The 23,499-nt window shown below is 40.7% G+C and overlaps 1 protein-coding gene across 7 annotated transcripts in view; it reads left to right on the top strand.

Moving 5' to 3' along the window:
* Positions 1–21,063, top strand: part of ILVBL (ilvB acetolactate synthase like) — a 63,490-nt gene extending 42,427 nt beyond the window's left edge. For 5 of the 7 annotated variants that reach the window (XM_081319862.1, XM_081319859.1, XM_081319863.1 and 2 more), the window contains 2 exons: positions 19,514–19,619; positions 20,239–21,063. In XM_081319862.1, coding sequence (XP_081175988.1) covers positions 19,514–19,619; positions 20,239–20,417 — 285 coding nt within the window. In that variant the 3' untranslated portion in view covers positions 20,418–21,063. Of the gene's footprint in view, positions 1–18,701; positions 19,135–19,513; positions 19,620–20,238 lie in introns of those variants that run through there. The other 2 variants (XM_081319864.1, XM_081319865.1) reach the window with 2 other exon arrangements.
* Positions 21,064–23,499: the final 2,436 nt, after the last annotated feature.

Raw genomic sequence — 23,499 nt, 5'->3', positions numbered from 1 at the left:
ACACCATCTAGTAATCTTACTGTACGGCGTCTTTATATCCAAACTTTTTTTAAGCTGTATTCAAACATGTTTAGTCATATAGTATTCCATTTGGTAAGTTGAATCACATCTCTTAACTCTAACTCTAATCTTCTTCTTTTGCCAGGTTGCTTTCCAAATCAGTAGGTTTAATTTACCAGGTTGTATTTTTGTAGACGATGTTGGGGATAAAAAAGACAAGTTGAGTAGAATATTTGTTTTTTGTCTCCCACGCTTTGATGGTTCTCTTGACAGCTCTTTAGTCCATTTTATTAAATCTTTTTTGTCCACCAGTTTGCTTTGAGGTCCTGGAAAATAAAACATCTTTTTTATTTCCTTTGTTGTAGCAAAATTTTGCGGATTTTCTTTTGTTTGTATTAAGTTATAGTTCTCTTCATTTGTAGCTTCCATATTTGAGTCACTTGTTTCTGGTTTGTATTCTGATTTGTTTGTTCATTCTTTGTCGTCATTTTTTGAGCATTATTTAATTGTAAGTTTAAGTTAGAGATAAGTTCATTTATGTTATCAAAGTTGTTTTAATCTCATCATGATTTAATAAATTGTCATTTGAATCTGTCGCAGCATTGCATATATTTTCTCCCTGTGTGTCATGGTTCTGACTAACGAAACACTTCAAAGAACTTTCGGGCATTGTTTATCCCAAAGAGTCTTTAATGGTGAAAACAAAGTATCGGCATAGCATGGTGGATGCCAAGATCTGAATTCCCCTTCCTTCAGTACCTAATATCTGACACAATTCCCTCCTCCAATTAGCAGTCATAAATCATGTTCTCCAATCAGTTTGATCCTTACGATGGGGAAAGGCCCCAAGAATTTCGGTCCTAATTTCTTGCTGGGTAATTTGAGGCGTGACACTGCCCACGGCGGGGAGTGGCAAAACGGAAGACCAGCCGCAAGAGATGATGATCGGTCCATGACAGGGGCATAACAATTGGGGAGCCCCCACCAAGATCATCTAACCACCGTCCGGATAGAAAAACCAAATCAAGGGTGTGGCCTCCCACATGAGTCGGTCCATGAATTAGTTGCGTCAGGTCCATGGCTGTCATGGAAGCCATGAACTCCCGAGCTAACTCAGATGATCCTCCCAGGGATGGTAGATTGAAGTCACCCAAAACTATAAGTTTGGGGAACTCAATCACCAACCCTGAGAGGATGTCGAGAAGCCCAGGCAGGGCTGCCGCTGCGTGACTAGGCGAAAGGTATACCAGCAGCAAGCCCAACTGCGCCCCAGGACCACATCTCAAAAAGAGAGACTCACACCCGACTATCTGGGGAACGGTGGCCTCCCATGGACACAAAGTCTCCCTCATAACTACCGCCACTCCCCCGCCCCTACCCTGAGCCTGAGGTCGGTGTAGCACCCGGAAACCTGGTGGGCAAAGATCAACCAGAGGAATACCACCCTCTGGGCCCAACCAAGTCTCCGTGATGCAAGCCAGGTCCGCATGCTCACCCTCGACCAGATCCCGGACAAGAGGAGCCTTATTAACAATGGACCTGGCGTTCAAGTACACCAACCGGAGCTCAGGTGGCTGCACATCCTCGCTCCTGGGACCTCAGGGCAGAAACAGAGGGTCGGAGCGCCTCACCGCTTGTAAATAGCGGAGAGGCCCTCCCGGATGTCGATACGGCCCTCTGTTCGTACACCTGCTGCCATTCCCTAACGCCGTGGGAATAGGTAATCCCACGACCCGCTCCAGAGGCAACCGACCTCCGCTCCCCCCACACGTGATCAATCCCGGACCTGGCCTGAACAACGGTTGATGGACTACCCCCCATTTCCAGATGACAGCATTTATAGTTATAGTTATAGTTTATTTGATTTATATACCGCCCTTCTCCTTGGTGGGACTCAGGGCGGTTCATTTCTTCTACTTTCAGGTAGGTCTATTAAAAAGTCCATAGCTATTTCTTCCCAGAAGGGTCTGCCACCGTCTGCAGTAACCCAGAGGTTTTCCCTGGAATTCTTTTCATGGTGGCATATAAGGTACAACTCCTGGCATAGTTTTCCACATCTTGTTTTAGCCCCAGCCACCAAAATTGCCAGTGGATGAGGTGTAGAGTTTTTAAATATCCAAAGTGTCCAGCCTGTATTACGTCATGGCTGTGTTTGAGAGCATTGAGACGGAGGGCTTAAGGCAGATATAGTTTCCCCCCCTTGTATGCCAAACCATCCCTGCATGTTAAGGAGGTTTGATTATCTTTGAACCATTGATTGGTGAGGAGCTCTTATTTTATCTTCTTTGCTCCTGGGTCATCAGGATTAGGGGTTCTGCGAGGTGTGAGTTGTGCCGCAGGTTGTGAACTGGGGATAATTGCCTCATTGACCTCTTCACGTTCACTTTTGTACTTGGGCAATCAGGATAGCACATCAGGGATAGCTAAGAATTTTTTTCCTCCCGCTATGTACTTTAGAGTGAAGTTGAAATGATTAAAGTACTCTGCCCACCGCTGTTACTTTGGGGACAGTTTGCGGGGAGTCTTCAGTGACTCTAGGTTTTTGTGATCTGTCCATACTTCAAATGGCACCTTGCTCCCCTCTAGATAGTGTCGCCAGTTTAACAGGCTCCACCTAATGGTGAAGGCCTCCTTCTCCCAGATTCCCCATCTCCTCTCGCCTTCAGTGAATTTTTTGGAGGTGTAGGCGCAGGGTTGTAGGACTCCACTTTTGTTCTTTTGCAGTAATACAGCTCCAACTGCGACATCACTGACGTCAGCTTGGATTACGAAGGGTTCTCCTGGGCATGGATGCTTTAGGACTGGTTCAGTAGCAAATAGCCTTTTTAAAATTCTCAAAAGCTATTTGACAGTTTATCATCCAAGCTAGTGGTTGGCCCGGTCGCGGCTTTCCTCCCACTTTGCCTGTTTTGAGTAGTTCTGTAAGGGGTAGGGCAATCTCACAAAGGAGGGGATGAATTGGCGATAAAAGTTGGCAAAACCTAAAAAGCTCTGAAGCTGTTTGTGAGTCTTTGGGGGCTGCCATTCAATTATAGTTCTCACTTTAGCTGTGCAGGTTTCTTTCTTTCTTCTGGTCCCAGTCTTTTCTGCTGTTGGGGTTAGGGGACTGGGCAGTTCGCTGCTCGATGTCCCTGCTGTCCACATCGGAAGCACTTGATTGGCAGGCCTGCGGATGGCCTGGGTCCTTTAGCAACTGCAGCAGATGGAGATTCTCGGTGTCATGGTTGCTGTTTCGGTTGTTCTGGCCTCAGCTTGGCTTCATGTGGGTGAGGCTTCTTATAACGGGTGAGCTGAATGTCTAGTTTTACCACTGTCTGGTACCATTCTTGCAGCTGATCAGGTATTACTCAATAGAGTTAGGCCTGAGAGAGGTGATCGGCTAATCCCTCAATGAAGTGATGGATTAGGGATTGCTCAGGTCACCCCTCTATCCAACCTGCTATCTTGCAAAACTCTTGTACGTACTCCAGGGCAGGCCTGCCAGCTTGTTTTATTTTATGGATTAGTTCTCCTGCTTTGAGGCCAGTAGATGGGTCCTCAAATCTTTCTCTCAGCCCTAGGAGGAAGAGGTGGGGGTCCTCCAATTCAGGGGCTTGCTCATTATATAAATTGTTCAGCCATTCAGATGCTTCTCCCTCTAGGATGGACGCAATCACATCGACCATAGCGCCTGGGTCCAGGTAGAGATAAGCCCAGCGGTTCAAGTGAGAGTGCACTTGGTTGAGGAAGAAAATCAGCTTTTCTGGGTCCCCATCGAAGGTTGCTCTGAAGGGTGGAGTCATCATTGGTTGATGGGGCCCCTACCCGGTCTGCTGCCATATTCCCTGCTGTTGACCATTTTGGGGTTGTGACGCCCTCTGCTGCTGCAGGCCCCTCAATGGTTACTGGATGAGTGGTAGTCGTCCTCCACCAGCTGCTGATCTCCTGGCTTCTGCACCATCCTAAGCTGTTGCAGGGCCTCCATCAGCTGTGGCACACTCAGAGGTTGATTTCTGCTTCTCATCTCCAGCCCCCCAAATCTCTCCACTGGCTGACTACAAACTGCAGACAGGCGAATCCTCAGTGGCAAATGTCCCGGTGGCTCTCCCCCAGTCTGCTTTTGGAGCCTTTGAGGGTGATAAGGCATTCTCAAGGCTTCTAGAGTCTCCGCTGGGCTGGTCCCAGGCTGACGGCCAGATCAGCTCTCCTAGCTGCTTGGGTTCTGCCTCTATCTGGAAGTCCTGCCAAAACTCATCTTCCCACAGATTTCTATAGCACATTCAGTAGGTCTGGGGGGGAGAAGTTCATCCGAGCACCTTTCGCTAAACACCTCTCAGAGATCTCAATACTCCTTGTGGATGACAGGAAGGTCCTTCCCCTGCATGACCACCCCTATTTCATGCTTTGGGGTAGTCACCTTTCTAGTTTTTTCTTAGGTTTGGGAGGAGTGGTTTATCATAAACTAGCAGTCCTTTCCTCCAGTTCACGTAAGGGTTCCACTTTTTTGGCTAGGCTAGCCCTAGGACTAGTGGTTTTTCCATTCCGGGTGCTACTGTGAAGCTCATGACTTCTGAATATACAGCCATCTGCATTCCTATGTGTTCGTTGGTAAAAGTTGCTGGGATGTCCCTCCGTGACAGAACCATCCAGCTGTCAAAATGCCATTGCAACTTTTAACTGCCTCAGTCAGATTCCCAGTTTCTCAACCGGTGCTGGATTTACTAAGCATCTGGTGCAGCCCGAGTCTGATAGAGCTCTGAGACTAGCTTTCAACCCGGACCCAGGGAAACAGTTCTATAGGAACACTCACTGGCATGACCGGATCACTTATCTGGGGATCAGACTCAGTATCCTTTAACTTTTGGTCGTCATCTGGTGGGGTCGAAGTTTCCTCAGCTCTTTTTGGTGATGGGGTGAACTCCTTTCAGTGCCATCTCTTTGGCTCATTTATTTATTGTATTTATTTAATTGATTTTATATATCGCCCTATTCCCGAAGGACTTAGGGCGGTTTACAGGGCGAATTAAAACAATACAAATAAATACAATTAAAATAGAATTAAATTAAGACTAGCCCACAATTAAAACAAATTAAAATTTAAAGTTAAATTAAAACCCCCTCAGTCCAGGCCATGGTTGCACTTTAGTGGGCTTCCCCACAGGGTTTGGGCTGGTCTTGGCTGGATGGCTGGTTTTGCATTCTGCCACTCAATGCCCCTCCTTGGCTACATTTGAAGCAGATGGTAGATCTGGCTTGTGAAGTTTGAGGTTTAGCCATTCTTTGGATGGGATTTCTTCCACGATCTCGCTGTGCTGTACTTTTTTTGGGCTTGGTCAATTTCTGTTTCCTCAGCAAGCCCGCACCAGTTGTGCAAAGTCACAGAGGCCCGTCTTAACACACAAACATTCAGCCCATCTTTAAAACAGCTGACAAAGATGTCTTCTAGCCAGTCGAGTTGGCATGCCAGGACTTCGGTGTACTCTGCTACAGCTCTGTGCCCTTGCTTTATAGGTTTAATGCGGTCTCTGCCTTTTTGCTTTTAGTATGTTTTATTAATTTTTTTAACATAATCACCTTAATATTTGGTAGACAGTGCGTTGTGTGGGTTTACATTTAACAAACATTCACTAACAAATTCTATGATCTATAATTCACATGATAATTTTACTTGATTTCCTCTTTTCCCCATAGTGTTCTCCTTTACCTACCTTGTTAATACAATTATTATTGTTTTAATTAATAATTAAATATAGGTTTTCTAATATTTCTACAAATAATAATCACATCCATGTAATATTCCTTTTCTATCTAGTCATTCTGGTTGTCTCATCATATATCCTGTTTATAGTTCTTGTTTACATTTGTTTTTCCCACAATGTTCTAAATATTTTTACTGGTTAAGATTTTCTCAGTTAATTACATTTAAATATTTAAATCTATTTTTTCTCATGTAAACCAACACAATACTTTTACCTTTCTTAAGGAATAAATAAGACTAAAAAGCGAAAGAAGAAGAAAAAGGATAAAACAAAAAGATAGTATGCTACTTAAAATCCCTATTTCCTATAAGCTAACACATATTTATTTCCAAAATTTATTTGTTCTTTTTTGCCATAATTGAAAATGTATTTAATCTTGAAATATTCCATTTAATGAATCTAATGATCTAGTCTGTTAGCTCTTAGTCAAAACATTTTAATCCCTTTATAATTTTCTTAAAGTCAATCACCTTTAGATATCTAAAACATTTCCTTTATATAGGCCATTCCAACTCTTTTATATTACTCATATCCAAAAATAAAATAAAAAGACAGAAAAAGAAAGTACTATGTTACTTGAGGGGCTCCTCCCTCTTAAAGTCAAATTCACATCCAAAATTTTTCTATTTCTTTTAACCATTCTCAAATAGGTGTTTCTTTTTAAAATATTCTCTCTGATGGGCCCCATCATGTATTTTCTTAATTTTCACTTTAGTCTTTTTCTTTTGCCCAATGTCTTTCTTAGTATGTTCTGCTGGGTCAAAGAATCTTTCCATATTCTTATAGGTGTTACTGTAGATGTAAAAAGTAAGTCAAATACAGTATCTTTGTTAAGAGGCATTTGCCCACTCATTTTTGTTGAAAATCTTTTTCCTTCTTTTTCTCTCTGCTTCTCTTGTCATTTTTTGTCTCTCCAGTTCTAGTGCTTTTCCTGACATCTCTGCAGTCCATTTTATCCAGTCTTTTTTCTTATCCTCAAGTTTATTTTGTGGTGTTGAAATATAGGTTGTGAACCAAGAACCACAAAAAAGAATGTCAGACAATCAATGGATTTAATTAAACATAAACTTAATATTCTAGATAAAGAGAAACTAGCACAACAGATGAGAGGCATAAAACAGAACTTTTTTGAAAATGCAAACAAACCGGGCCGATGGCTTGCATACAAATTGAAAAAACAAAAGGAGAAAAGTTGGATTAGTAAACTATGTGATGACAAAGGGAGAATACACTATCAGGAAGAGGAGAAAAAAAACTGTAGCCCAGGAATTTTATGAGCAATTATACAAAGATGATAGGTAAACGTGGAGAAAGTGGAGGATTGTTTCCAAAAAGCCAAATTACCTAAGGTTACAGAATGGTTTCCTTGTTAAGAGGCAAACCAAACATAATATTAGAGTAATACTGGATACGTTAGAATATTACGAACTACACAGCGGACAACAGATGGCGTTACTATTTCTAGATGCCCAGAAGGCTTTTGATAATGTAAAATGGTCATTTTTATATCAACAACTTAGTTTTATGGCTATGGGTGAAAAATTTATAAACATAATTAGGGCAATCTATACTAACCAGGAAGCAAAAGTAATTATTAATGGGGAAACATCTAGGAAATTTCAAATACAAAAGGGAACACGGCAAGGTTGCCCCTTATCTCCACTGCTGTTCATATTGACACTAGAAGTCCTAACGAGAATAATTAGAAATGAACCACAGATAAAAGGATTAGTTATTAAAAAGGAAACTTTCAAACTTCAAGCATTTGTGAATGATCTGGTCTTTATTATGGAGGACCCATATCACACGGGACCAAAATTACTGGAAGAATTAATTAAATATGGTGAAGTTGCTGGATTGAGAATAAATAGACATAAGACTAAGATGATTGTTAAAAATATGACTAACAAACAAAAAGAAAAATTGGCTGGAATTATGGACATAGAAATAGTCAAAAAAATAACATACTTAGGAATCAATATTACGGCTAGATGCACTTCACTTAAAGAAGATAACTATGATAAAACAGTGAAACAAATAAAAGGAGATTTGGAAAGATGGGGAAACCTGAACCTTTCATTATGGGGGAGAATTGCAGTTATCAAGATGAATGTCCTGCCCAAAATCTTGTTCTTGTTCCAAAATATTCCAATACAACTTGACTCAAAATGTTTCCGAAATCTGAACAAACTGTCATTAAATTTTATTTGCCAAGGGAAACAACCAAGAATTAAAATGAAATACTTGCAGGATATAAAGGAAAACGGGGGTTTGGGATTGCCAGTCTGGGAGTTATATTACCATGCCGCGGCGTTAAATTGGATTAGAGAATGGATAATTCTGAAAAATAGAAGATTACTGACTTTAGAAGGTCATGATTTACAATTTGGTTGGCACGCCTTTTTATGGACTGAGAAACAAGGATTATTTTCTCACTTTCAAAAACATCGGATTAGGCAAGCATTATTTAACATTTGGAACAAAATTAGAACTCACAACTATACTAAAGTACCAGTCTGGCTATCCACCCTCGAAGCGATTGGGCAACATAATTTCATATAAGGATATCATGAATGATGAGGGGGAATTGAAGTCTAGAAATGAATTAGATTTACAAGGAATAAAACTAGACTGGTGGGCCTATTTACAGATTCAATCAAGATTCGGGAAAGATAAAAAAGAATGGGGGATAAACACCCAGGAAACGGCCTTGGACAAAATATTATTTGATTCTGGGATATAAGTTGTTCGAGGAACAAGTGAAGGACCCTATGTTGACTTGGGCTAAAAATTTGGGACATGGCATTGACCTTGATACATGGCAAACGCTCTGGGACAGAAATAAAAGAATAACACTGGCTTCATCTTACAAAGAAAACCTATTCAAAATGTTCTACCGATGGCATCTTCCCCCAGCACGTTTAGCCAAAATGTACAAGACAGTATCTCCCAAATGTTGGAAATGCTCCGAAGAATTAGGTACATATTTTCATACGTGGTGGTCCTGTAGCAAGTCACAGAGATTTTGGCAAATGATTTGGACCTGGCTAAAAGAAATATTAAGACAAGAAGTTGAGTTTAGTCCAGAATTTTTCCTATTGGGCATAACAAAAGAGAAATACCCTAAAGAAGAGTTGTATCTGATGATTCATATTATTACAGCAGCAAGAATGTCATTTGCCCAGAATTGGAAAAGGAGTGAAATTCCAGTAGAAAACGAGATAATAAGGAAAATTTGGGAATGCGCAGAAATGGATAAATTAACTTTGGAAATTAAAAATAAAGATCAATCAGGTTACTACAAAATTTGGAATAAATTTTATTTTTGGCGGGAACAAAAGGAAGGTCTCTTAGAATTTATAGATTGGTTGATTGTTTTAAGTATTGTATTATATATAATCGATATGTATCTTAAGTGTATTTTATGTGTATATATACATATATGAATATTGTAGACAAGAAGGTATGTCAGTCCGTTTGTACCGTGTCCAATGTTTTATATAATAAATTTAATAAAAATAAAGTTAAAAGAAAAAAAAGAAATATAGGTTGTGAAAGAGGAAAAGAGAATGGAGGAGTAACTATCTCAACATAGTTGCTGCACCTGGCGGCTTCTTTGAAGCCTCCTTGAAGTTGCCGCCAAGTGGGAAAGCTCGGCGGAAAGGAGGGGAGCTTTCCAGCTCCGTGCCTAAAGTGCAGTGTGCATGAAGACGCTGAAGTACCTCCCCAGTGCCGGTGTGGTGAATGGATGCCTGCTATGGCCTCCCAAGGCTGCTACTATACTGCGTGAGGAAGCCTTATTCATCCCAGCTTAAACATAAAATTGTGCTGAGATTTGGTGTCCTGACTCAAGCCAAATTGACACGGTAGTGGAGTTTATAACTACCTTCCAACCCCGAAGCCCGCACAGAGTGAAATGGCAGAGAGACTGTGGGGCAGTTTAAGAATAATACCATCTTTGGACTAAGGGTTTTTTGCGATCAGATTTCAATCCTACCTTAAGATTGGTGACTTTGATGATCTGGAACTACTGTTGTTTGGGAAAGTGATTCTCCACGGACTTTATGTGCCTCCCTTCCTTTTTGATTTGACTTTAATGTTTCCTGTCCCGTAGGACGCCATTGCATGAGCTGTCATCCTTGAGTTCGCTTTGTGTGTAAAAGGAATTGGAGGAGCTGGTGTCTGCTGCCATCTAGCGACCAGAGTTTAGAACTTCGCCTAGTATATTATAGTTACAATTTTTTTCTCCTTTCTTTTTATTTCAACCTTTCTTTCTCACTGTGTTTATTACTTTTCATTATACTCTTCTCCTTTTTGGGTTTTTATACCCCTTTCAATTATTGTTTATATTATTATTTAGAATTAATTGTAATTCCTACCTGAATTGCTAAATACTTGATTCTTCGGATTAATTTGTTTAAGGCAAATGAAATGATTACTTGCTTGATTATTTATTATTGTTTAGCGATTAAGGTTACGAGTTAATTGATGAGTGGATACTTAATTGTGAATTAATCAATCAATTGATTAATTAATTAGCCAAACATTTATTCGGATTCAGATACTCAATAGGAGTTAATGAGTAGTAATAACTTCTAAATTAGATACTTTGTAGAGAGTGATTTTTGCTAGAAGATGGTAAGACTGTTTAAAATTGTTTGGTGTTGTATGATTGCCTGGAAGGACTTTTTAGGAATATCCAAAATGGCTACTACGACCACTACTTTGAAGAAGAAGGCACTCACGACTTCCTTAGTTCCACCTCCAGCTACTACTTCCACGGCACTACAACGATTGTCAGAGGATATGACTACTCCCAGTAAACCTGTGACTTTGTCACAGAATACGCAAATTATGCTCCAAGCTATACAAGAGACGCTGATCAAGAATCAAGACTCAACATCAAAGTTTCTGGAAGAGCTAAATAAAAAGGTTGAAACGCTAACTAATGAAACACAGCAGTTTCATGCAAAATTTGAGGAAGTTCAAAATACCCTATCTAATCATGAGGAACGGATCCAAGCTACTGAGACGAAGACTGAGAAGGTGACCTGCAAAATGGAGCGACTTGAACTTCGATATTCCTTGGCCAATAAAAAAAATTGAGGAAGAGATTATTTTCCTTAAAATGGACCGTTCCGGTTATTTTGTACGGTTTCAGAATGTCCCTGAGGAGAAAGACGAGTGTTTGGATGTATTGATGGGAGAGATTGTGGCAGCAATTACTGGAAGGGATCGTGGAGACGTCTCAAGAGACATTGATGATGTCTTTTGAGTATATACTAGCTATGCTCGACGTAATAAGCTCCCAAGAGAGATACATGTTCGATTTACCAGGATGACACTGAGGGACGAAGTACTTCGGAAAATGAGAGACCAAGCTTTTATCTATAAAGGCAATCGATTGACAGTTCTGCCTCAACTTCCGAAACGGGTACGAGATACTCGGAGGAAATATGATTTTCTCACAACACGGCTGAGGAAATATGGGATACGCTATCGTTGGCTCCTACCCAAAGGTCTGACCTTTACTTGGCAAGAGCAGAGGTTACGACTGGAAACTATACAAGAAGCACAAGATTTTTTTAGAGACCTATATTAATCCTAGTGACCAGGAGAGTGAGGGTGATAACGAAAATAAAAGCCAAGAGGAAGTAACCCAGGAATTAACAGCTAAAGAGTATACCGGACAAGATAAGGAAACAGCTCATTCTAGAGAAGATAGAGGAACGAACTCCCAAATTGAGACCAGATCCCGGAAATTTAAGAACACAAATAAGTAGAGGTATGGATGAGGGGCTCCATCTGTTTTCCGCCAACATTAATGGTCTGAATACCCCTATTAAGAGGAAAAGGGTTTGGGCTAACCTCCAGAAAGATAACTACGACATTATATGTCTACAAGAGGTTCATATAAGGAAGGGTCATCTTAAGACCCTAATCCATCCTAAACTGGGGAAGTTGTATGTATCCTTGGCTGATCAAAAAAAGGGGGAGTGGTTCTTTACGACCGGAAAGGTCTGGTGAAACGTCAAATATATGCTGATATAGAAGGTAGGATATTGATGTTAGAGATTTTTATTGGTCAAAAGATAGTACTGTTGGTTAATATATATGCCCCCAATGTCAATCAATTAGGTTTCTTTAGAGACCTTTATAAGAAAATAAATGAATTAGACTATGAGCATATATGTATTGTAGGGGACTTTAATGCGATCGTAGACACAGCAATTGACTATGATCCAGGGGCAGGATGTCCAAAATACAAAAAAGGACACAGAAAGGTACTCCCTAAAACATGGGAAAACTTAAGAATAGAAATGGGGCTAAGACTTGTGGCGAGATTTCCATCCCATGCAAAAGCATTATACATATTTCTCTCCCAGGCACAGGTCGTGGTCTAGGATTGATATGTTCTGGTCAACATCGGATTTGAAAGAAGAGATAAAATTTGCTGAAATAGGTACGAACGTATGGGCAGACCATTACCCTTTGATAGTAGAATGGAAGGGGTCCACCAGAAGAACGAGATGGTCTATGAGGGCTGAGATAATGAAAGATGAGGGATTTATAAACGTGATTTAAAAAGAATTAGGCTATTTTTTTTCGAAAATAAGAAAGAAGATACATCTCTTCAAAATATTTGGGATATGGCCAAAGCTGTTGTTAGGGGACTGGTAATAAAATATACAGCTGCTAAATGGAAAAAAGAGAAGGCAGAACAGATAAAGTTACTGGCCGAGCTGGAGACAGTTGAGGAGGAGTTACATTTAGATCCATCTAATAATTTGATTAAAGAGAAAATAGATTTGATTAGATATGACATCTATTTTAGATCAAAAAGATTTGATGAACAAAATTCGGAAGTGTAGACAAACACAATTTGAGTACGCCAATAAACCTGGCCGGTGGTTATCTTACAGATTAAAAAAAGAAACAGAATCTAGGAAGATTGCAATGCTTCGAGATTCCACAGGCAACTTGGTCGGTACAACAGAACAAGAAGCAAAGGTGGCGCAAGAGTTTTACTCCTCCCTCTATAGCCAGGAAACTTACCAGGGAGAAAAGGTCAGGAGCTATCTCCAGAATTTGCAGATTGAAGCAATCCCTGATTCTTGTAAAGAAATTCTAAATGCAGAAATTACTATCGGGGAAATTGCAGTAGCTGTTAAGAAACAGGCAGGTGGTAAGACCCCAGGACCGGATGGAATCCCTAGTGAATTTTATAAAGAGATTTTTGACTCAATTAATTTACAAATGAAGGACCTATTTAATGAGGTCCTAATGGAATCAAACATACCCCGGTCCTGGACAGAGGCCTATATTTCCCTAATCCCAAAACCTGATACCGATAGAACTTTGATCCAGAACTATAGACCAATCTCGCTCCTGAAGGTGAACTATAGGATTTTTGTGACAATCTTAGCTGAGAGGCTTTGGGTGTTTCTGTCCCGTTTTAACCAAGACCAGAATGGTTTTTTACCCCATAGGAACCTGAGGGATAACTTAAGAGTAGTATTGAATGCCTTAGAATACTATGAGACCCATCCAGACAAATCTGTGGTAACGATTTTTTTGGACGCCCAAAAGGCTTTCGATAGAGTCAACTGGAACTTTATAATACAACAATTGGAAGTGATGGGCTTTGGTTCTCAATTTACAAAGGCAGTTCAAGCTATTTATGCTAAGCAGTCGGCAAGGTTGCTGCTCAACGGATTAATATCAGAGGAGATACAGATTTGTAAGGGTACCAGACAAGGATGCCCTCTTTCACCGCTGCTTTTTATTTTAACTCTGGAACAATTTCTTCAGACGATTAGACAGGATTCAGAAATTAAGGGCTTAAAAGTAAAAGGGGAGGAATATAAACTTCAAGCATTCGCTGACAATTTGGTTTTTATATTAGAAGACCCTCTAACTACAGGGCCAAAATTACTTATAAAATTGGATAACTATGGAGAGGTAGCGGGATTAAAAATTAATAAGGATAAAACTAAAATGCTAACAAAAAATTGTTGTATATTCAAAGGGAACAGATCCAAAATATGGGGATTAATTGTGTTAAAAAATTTAAATATTTGGGTGTTTAGTTAAAAATTTAAATATTTGGGTGTTTAGTTGACAAACAAGTGCTCCACCATCAAAGAGCTTAATTATTCAGAACTGTTAGTAGATACAGCGAATGACTTGGATAGATGGCGGCATATACAGATTTCGCTCTTGGGTACCGTATTTTCTGGCGTATAAGACGACCCGGCGTATAAGATGACCCCCGACTTTTAAGAAGATTTTCAAGGTTTTTCAAGGTGTGGTCTGCGGGCGAGAGGGGCGCCAGGCCCGCCGGAAGTTCCTGGAACGGGCTGGCAGACACGCTCTTCCCCGGCCCGCCGGAAGTCCCCGGAGGTTCCCCAAACTTGGAACGGCCTGGCGGCGGGCGGGCGCTCCCTCCCTGATTCACAGGGGAGCGTCTCCCAAAGCCGTCGCGAAGGGAGCAGGAAGGCAGCCAGGGGCGGTGGGCCCCGACATGCAGAAATAGCGACCCTCGGCTGGCTCCCCCGAGATCCCCCCGATCCTGTCCGCTGAAGCCCGCTCTCCACAAGGGCGGGTGCCCGAAAAATATCGCGAGAGCTCGCCACTACGTTCTCAACCCCCCAAACCCGGCAGCGCTCCTTGATCCGGGGCCACGCCTCCTCTGAAATACCAATGCGTTTGATTGGCTCGTCCCCTTCTCGAGGCGTTTTATATACGAAGCTCTTCCCGCCCGCCTCTAGCGGTGGCCAGTCCGTCGGCCTGGTCGCTGGCGAGCTGGCCCGCAGCTAGGGACGGGGCCCAGGAACAGGTAGCTGGGTGCGGGTGGGGGGAAGGAAAGCCGGGCGCGGGCTTCTGCGGCTGGTTGCGAGGCCGGATGCGGGCGTCTGCCGGGAGAGATAGCGGGTAGCAGGGCGCGCTCTGCTTATGCTCAGATGCCGCTTGGGTGAGGGGGAGGGGCTTCCTGCCGCTCCCGGGGTCTGGCGTTTGCAAGGGGGAGGGGAAGGGGCTTAGAGGCTCTTAGGGGTGGGAAGGGAGAGTCACGATGGAGGGGGGGACTGGACTAAGGAGGCTTGAAGTTGCTTTGCAAGAACGGGGACGCTCAACTGATTTATGTTTTTTTTCCGGCGTATAAGACGACCCGGCGTATAAGACGACCCCCCAACTTTTGAGAAGATTTTCAGGGGTTCAAAAGTCGTCTTATACGCTGGAAAATACGGTAGAATTGCCGCGATAAAAGCTCATATCCTACCGAAATGGATCTTTTCATTCCAAATGGCTCCTGCAAGATTGGGGAAATATTTTTTTAGGAAATTAGATCAAATTTTGGGTAAATTTATTTGGCAAGGGAAAAAACTTTGTATAAAAAGGAAAATGTTGCAGGAGCATAAATCATAAGGTGGCTTGGGGCTTCCTATGTGGGAGCTTTATTACCAAGCCTCTTCCTTGGTTTGGATAAAAGATTGGGTGACCCTTTCAAGGAAATGTATTTTGATACTTGAAGGGTATGATTTGCAGCGAGGTTGGCATTCCTTTTTATGGCCACAGAAGGATAAGCAATCTAAGTATTTTACCACTCATTACATTAGAGGAAATTTGCAAAGGGTTTCGGAGGCGGTTAAAAAACAAGTGTATACCCAGATCCCCAAATGGGTATGTCCGTTAGAAGCGGTGACCCTCCTGACTGTACACAGCATAGAGAGAAATTGGACTTACGGTGCCTTGTTGGATGAAGGTGGGAGACTTAGATCCAGAGCTGATCTTCAAATTAGAGGATGCAATATAGATTGGTGGTCCTATGCCCAAATACAAACTAGAACTGCCAGAGACAAACAAGAGTATGGTATCGCTCTTCAACTACAAACAATCAATAAACTCCTTTTGGGTAGTCAAAGGAAATTTATCTCTAACGCATACAGTATTCTGTCCAGTTTTATGGCGGAAGAGATTGTAAAAGACACGATGATTGCCTGGGGGAGAAATATAGGTAGGACAATACAGCTTGATATGTGGCAGAACTTATGGAATAAGACCATGAAACTAACTCTATCCTCCTTTAAGGAAAATTTATATAAAATGATCTACCATTGGTATCTCCCCCGTTAGAATCGCTAAAATGTTTCCAGCATCTTCTGATAGATGCTGGAAATGTTGCTTGGCCAAGCGTACCTTCTTTCACCAATGGTGGAACTGTTTATATGCCAGACAATATTGGAGAAAAATTCAACAGTGGCTATTGGAAATAACAGGCGTGAGTTTCCCTGTGCAGCCAGACCTCTACTTACTGGGTATAAGACCGGACAATATCGACAAAAGAGATTGGTATATATTTGTTCATGTCTCAACAGCGGTGAGGATGGCCTTTGCCCAATTGTGGAAGGACCCAGATATACCCCCTGACCATTTGATAATAAACAAGATTCTTCGTTGTGCTGAGATGGACAGGTTAACATACATTTTAAAAGATAAACGTGAATCACTATATAATATAAGTTGGAACAAATGTTTTGTATGGCTTAAAAGAAGGTTCAATTCAGGAGACGAGTATGAGATCGCCCACTTAATTGATCTGTGTAATTTATTAGGCTTACAAGGTTGACAAGTTTTGATTTTCTTTTAATGATAAGGATATTTTATGTATTGGAAAGTTTAGCTGGGATGATATATTTTTTGTTAATTGGAGAGTAGATATAACTCTCGGTCTGTTTTGTTTGTTTTCCACGGTTTGTGTTACGTGATTATATGGTTTGTGTCTTTAAACCCCTTTGTCCCTCTCCCTATGTATTATTCTGTTGTCATTCTTACTGTAAATAATTAATAAAGATTATATATTAAATATATATACAGAGGTTCTTTTCCAAATCCAGTATTTCTTGTAGGTTTTTTTCTACTTGGATTAAATCATACTTCTTTGTTTTGTAGGATTCCTTCTTTAAGTCTCTATCCTCGGATTTGTATTCAGTTATGTTTTATCTGTTCCTTGAGTTGGTTTATATTTTCAAAGTTATTTTGGATTTCTTTGTGATTTGAAATCATTGTTATTTGAATTAGTTGCAACATATATGTCTGCTCTTGAAAAGTATTTTTTCTTGATAAGTTCTTTCTATAAATCTCTGATTTTCCATGATGACCAAGAATCCAATTGTTTTCCCCCTCTGGAAATAGCTTTGAACTCAGAGTTAAATAGATACTTATAATCCAGGGAGTTTAAAAAAGTTCTCTCTTTTTTGTTCCCTAAAGTTTATTAAGTCTCACTTTATCTATAGCCCAGATTATTTTCTTTTTTGTCACAGCTCTTCTCTATTTGTTAAAGCTTTGAAGGTCACAAGCAGAGATTAGGGAACCTGACAGTTTCCCACTTGAAGCTATGGTTAAGTCTGACCGTGTATTTTGAAATTAAAGAGCTTTCATTATGTCTTCTGATTGTTATATGATTTCATGGATGTGGTTTTTTTTTTAATCCGATTTATATCCCGCCCTTCTCCGAAGACTCAGGGCAGCTTACAATCTAAGCACAATCAATGTACTTAGCAAAAGCCTTCATTCTATGTATATGCCTGCTTATTAGGGCTTTCGCCCTCCCCAAGCGGCATTATTACAAAGTCAGCTTATTGCCCCCAACAATCTGGGTCCTCATTTTACCTACCTCGGAAGGATGGAAGGCTGAGTCAACCTTGAGCCTGGTGGGATGCGAACCTGCACTAATTGCAGGCAGCTGGTGTTACTTAAGGAGGCATTAGCCCACTGCTCCACCAAGGCTTTTACTAGTCTTCTGGCTGTTTGTTCTATGTAGTGGCTGTTGCAGTCTTTTTTACTGTATGCTGTAGATCAGGGGTGTCAAACTCAATTTCATTGAGGGCCGCATCAGCATTGCAGTTGCCCTCAGGGGGCTGGGTGGGTGTGGCCTGGGTGGGTGTGGCCTACTGTGTGGGCGTGGCTAGACTGCGTATGGCCTACTGGGTGGGCATGGCCAGCACTACATCGTTCGCATCAAGGGTGCCTATGGGGGCCTGGGCAGGAGTGGGACAGATCTGAGGGTCTCTGGCAGGAGGAGAGTCTCGGCCAGGGCCAAGGCAGTGGGGGCTGGTCCCTCACTGTTTCCAGGATGGCTTTGCGGGCCGCATGAAACCACTTCGCGGGCCGGATCTGGCCCCCGGGCCTTGTGTTTGACATGTCTGCTGTAGATGACTCCTGTTTTTTTCTTCTGGCCTGCTGAGTCAACAGACTATTATAACCACATGGCATCAGCATAGCACACAAACCAACTAAAGTCCACCAAAACATCCTGAGTGTCAAAATCCATTTATATTCTATTCCTAAACCCCTATCTGTGCAACCCTAAATCTCACCCCTTACTGGGTTCTGCCATTCCCAAGGAGGAGGAGAGAAGATGTTAATTGGCCATCAGTATCCATTAGATGCAAGGTTGTTTATTCAACCTGCCTGGAGGCCATCATCAAACACCAGGGAAAGAACCTTTGAACTGAGAAGAACAAAGAAAGAAAGGGGGGGAGATTCTGGTTTGTATGTCTGATTGGAATTTGAATGGGAGGAAGCAAATGTTGTTAAATGCATGGAAGTTCTCTTTTCCCATGGAAGGTTTTGAGACATAAAACTTAATTGATCCGGGACTGACCAAATGGACTGAGGGGAGGGGTTTTTACTCGGGGACACTTTAAAAGTATCAATCTGCGACACAGTTTCCCGATCCTGTCTAGATTATCCACTGTCAATCATGTTTTAGTAAAAGTTCCTGCTTGGACAATCCTATCTCCAAGAGCTCTTCTTTCCTAAGATGTGGATTGGGGTGGGTCCTGACAATGAGTAAACCAAAAGACCCAACAACCCCAGAAGAATACACAGGAGTCATTATCTTTAAAACCATATATGGTTTTAAAGATAATGACTGGGATACATTATGAAATGCTTTTCCAGAATTGAATCTTCCTGTCTGGTCTGGTCATCTAGAGAGAACCTGCTGAAACAGTCTCCCCTTCTCAAGAAGTACAGGGACTATAGAAGAGTGGACTTTAAAGGTTTCCGACCTGGCAGAGATGGCGAAGATTTCGGCCTATTTGAAAGATCACTCGCAAGAACGCTATATTATGGAATGGAGAAAATGGATTGAGTTTATCCAGATCAAGTATAGGGTTAAGAAGTTTTATGTAGCATTTGAATGAGTCTTCTTTCGTATTTTTTTCTTTTCTTTTTTTTTTCTTTTCTTATTTTAGTTTCTTTTTACACATATTTGATATTATTAAGGCTTGTCTTATCCTATATAAGGTAGAGAGTGTTGGATTTTAGAGTTTATAGTTGTTAGCATATGATTGTTTATGATTGCTTTATATATATATACCTTGTATTTAGCTTTGGGAAGTCGGGGGGGAGGGGGGAGGGGAGGGGGGGGAGGTAGGAGGAGGGAGGGGGAAGGGGGGATTTTTAAAGGAAAATTGTACTTTAAAACTTTTCAATAAAAAAAAAAGAAGTACAGGGATGTGAATAAAACAATAGACATTTCTCCACTTTGTAGAACCCTCTCCTTCCAAAAGTATGCGAGGCTCCCATCTTGGGTTTTGAGTTTAATTTTATTATTTTTCTTGGCATTTTGTTGTATGAAACCATTCCCCACTACCCACTGTTGCTGTGGCTGGTCTACAGAGTGACAAAGGTTGGGGACCATTGGAATAGAGAATAGCTCCCTCCCTTAATCACTTTTTCAGTTTAACATAGTTATTCCACTCTTTCAGATACCTGTTATTGCCCTTGTGGGGAATGATGCCTGCTGGACTCAAATTTCCAGGGAACAAGTGCCCTTGTTGGGTAGCAATGTAGCCTGCGCTCTGGATTATTTAGGTGAGTTAATAGCCTGCATAATCTCATATGCCTTATATTACCTAGAAATACAGGTGGTATGAAGGCAATAGAGCCTGGGCTCTCAGGGAGGACCAGCAAAAGAGCATTTAATTCAGCCTCTTGGCTTGCAACAAATTCTGCTTCTATCACAAATTTCAGTTCTGATTTCAAATGGAAGTGATCCCTACTAAGTACATCTGTTGGATTAAAACTAGAATGAATACCAGGATCTCAGATTCCCAGGCTGGCTTTATTTATACCATATATTTTGTTCAAGTTGATAAAAGTCTCTAAGCACCTACAAAAATAAGCTTCTGTTTCCATCCTATAATATAGAGAGTATGTGTATCCTTCCTCAACCTCCCGTGTATCATGTATTTTGTCTTTTTTAAACAAAGCATTCCTTTCTCCATCCTTTTCTTAAACCCTCTAATAGAAAGTTAGAAGTTAAGACAGTATTGTGGATAGATACTTAAAGCTGACCTTGCAGTAGCAAAGCTTGTCGGGGAGAGGGGTGCTGCCAACTTGTTTCCCAATCTAAATTCTTAGAAGGTTCCCTGTGGGATTTGCATAAAGCATGCTTTTTCCCATGTTGATGAGTGATGATTTTTCTTTGCAGATTACCATGTGGTGGCGGAAGGTTTAGGAGGGAAAGGATTGCTGCTCACATGCAAAAATGAGGACCAAATAGATGACATCATCCGGATAGCACAATCCAAATGCAGGAGTGGACAGCCCATCCTTCTCAATGCATTGATTGGGAAAACAGCCTTCCGTGAAGGCTCCATTGCTATGTAGACTGTGGGTGTGGCTGCACTACCTGAGTTACATTGTAACAGGCTCTGGCTCTATTGAATTGTCATTAAGCTAGGGGTTGGGTCACCCTGAGAGCCAGAATCACTAGCCATTGTTAATTCTTGCTAAGCTTTGAGGCATTCTGCCAGTACCTATTATTTCTGTTGTCTCGCTTTGCTTCTGTTTTTGTTGGTAAATGTCACTTTAATTTTGTGGCTCTTTTTTTTTGTTAACATGGTACGTTTAGCTTGGTAACCCTCATTGATTGATCCTAACCTGACTATATCTAATGAAAAAAGCATGGGTCGGTAAAGAGGAAATTTAATTCTTTCCTTTTACATTGTAGCAAAAAACTTATTTCTCAGAGAATATGAAAAACTAGAAAGTATATTAATAACAATAGAATGATTGTGCAAATATAAACCAGTTCATACTCAAAATACCTTGTGATAAAAAATGATACAAATGTGTGACTATATTATACTATATTAAACTATACTATTAAGTTGTAATTTAAAATATGTCAGATTACTGTTTGAAGTTTACCTGGAAAAAATTAAAATGTAATTGTCAGAGCAACTTGAATGAACAAAATCAGTGTTTTATTTTCTCCTTTGGATCATTTATTAAATCTGTGTGAGTAAATATATTTATGATCTTCGAATGTTTTTTAAAATGTGTAAAAATTATAGTTTGACAAAAGTTGGAAGTGATTTTATTAGATGTTTTCATTTATATATGTTTTGCATATTTTGAACTTTTGTAGCTATTAATTTCCAAAGTATTTTGACAACTTGGTCAATTGATATAATTAAATATATCACTTGATAGATATTCGTAGTTTATCCAGATTCTATTAATGATTTATATATTTTATAATGTGCTTTAAGGAATTTATTCAATACAAATTGAACATCAAATTAAATCCAATATGATTTCTTCACTTATTTTTCTATAGAGGTATACTATTTCAGTACAGATAATTTGTTCTGAAATGGACATTGAAATAAATCTACACAGAACCACATCTTCCAGATTTAGTGGAACTTAATTCCAAGTGGGGATTGAATTGAATTGCAGTAAATGTTTGTCAAGCTTTTGAATATAATTAAGATATAAAATTAATGTTTTTACTTTTGTGTGTTGTGTTTCTATTGCTGTCACATAGAGGCTCCTAGAGACATTCCAGGTTACAATTCTGATTTCTAATTCTAGTCTGCCATAAACGGATGAGCTCTTGATGGAAATATATGTATGATAATGTTTTAGAGGACTACTATTCACTGCAGTTTTTGTTATGTATGAACATTATTTTATTTCTCACCAAAATATGAATATTGCTGTTATGAACATCAGTAAGTTGATCATCCTGTGACAAAATATTAGGAAAAAAATATTGTGCCTGGAGTGTACAAGTCCCATCCCAATACATATTTTATTGTGATTTCCTTGATTTTGGTGATTGGGGCTCTATGGACAATCACATAGCACAGACCTGTTCTCATGTATGTTCAGGCCATGCTGTGAGGACAGTGCAGTTTAAACTTACGTTATTTCCTTATCAACTGAGAAAAAAAGCTGCTTAGCAAAGCAGCTTTCTGGATGAGCTTCATATCTCTTGCCCCACTTTTTTGGAGGGGAGTCTGCATTAGTTTCAAATATAATTCTTTGAAGTTATATGAGTGAATGTGCTGAGCATGCCAATTCTCATCACTCAGTATTTTTGGTCAGAATTGCTGATTGTGGGAATCTTCATGTAACTTCTACCATCATGATGAAAATTGCTTTTCCAGTGCAGTGATTCTTCCCATTGTCCAGGGAATAGGAAGAGATTAGTGGATCACATGAGATGGCCAAGGACCATAGGCTGTTCACATGTCTTAAGGCTGATTTTTCTTTTAGCAAATATGGAGTTGAATTCATAAAGTGAAGGCTTTTTTTATTTCGCTTCCCTTGATTGGGATAACAGCTGCTTTAGCTAAGTTTATGGATATCTCACTAAGTTATCCCACAAATTGCCTAAGTTCAGGCCTTGTGCTAGAGCAAAAATGTGTTTTACTTGGTTTTGGCTTAGTGTGTTTCATACCATAAATCATTGGCACCAGGGATCGGTTTCTAAAAGACAATTTTTCCATGGGCTGGGGGGCAGGAGGGGAGTTTTCAGGATGATGTAAGTGCATTATATTTATTCTAAATTTTCTAAATAAATAAATAATGCACTTTATTTCTATTAGTACATTGTATTAGATTAGACCAGTGACTTTCTGCTTCTAAGAAAGTGGGAAGGAAAAGAGACAATCCTAAATTCAGCCTTCCAACAAAACAAAGACCCAGCACAGAGAGAGAGAGAGAGAGCACCCTCACAAACACCTACCTTGGGGAATCCCACTACAACGAGGTATTGGGGAAGCCCCTGGTTGCAAACTGGGTGTCAAAGTTCCGACAGAGAAAATAAAGCAGAACTCTGAGGCTTGCAATTCCTCAAAGAACATGTTTATTGATACAAAGTATTGGCATTTCAAAAGTGAAACCAACTCTGAAGAGATGCATAACAATCCCCCAATACAAAGTTTTAAAATCCCACTCCTAAGGCTATGCAACCAACTACCTTTCCCCATACAGCTTGTTGAGTTTTTCATGAAACACACAGTCCACAGTTTTTGGATCAGCCAATGACCTTGGTTCCCATGAAAGAAAGTCTGTTTTGTCTAGTGCAACACCTGGCAACCCCGCTCCCTCCATGCTATGTGTCAACTAGAAATGAGAAGGAAAAAAATGGCTGCAACCTTGCTCATTCTAAAGTTGACACTGAGCTGGCGCGCACTTGTCTTGCAAACTTGGAGACTTGTGTGAAGGGAGCAGGAATCCAACTGGGGTGCTGGGAGGGGGAGAGGAGGAAAGTGAGGAAGAAAAAGCAGGAGGAAGAGGAAGCGGGAACAGGAGGAGGCAGAACAAGAGATAGCACAAGAAGCAGGAGGAGGGACGTGGAGCTCAGATGTTGCAAGCCATTTGTGAGCGCAGCCACTGAAGAACCTTTGCACTGAGCAAGATGGCTTCTGCCCTGCCTCTCCCACCCCTGCCTCTC

This window comes from Vipera berus, assembly GCF_964194415.1.
Source record: "Vipera berus genome assembly, chromosome: 2".
Taxonomy (NCBI): Eukaryota; Metazoa; Chordata; class Lepidosauria; order Squamata; family Viperidae; genus Vipera; species Vipera berus.
Note: the sequence above shows the minus strand (reverse complement) of the source record. Positions and strands in the feature narration are given on the sequence as shown.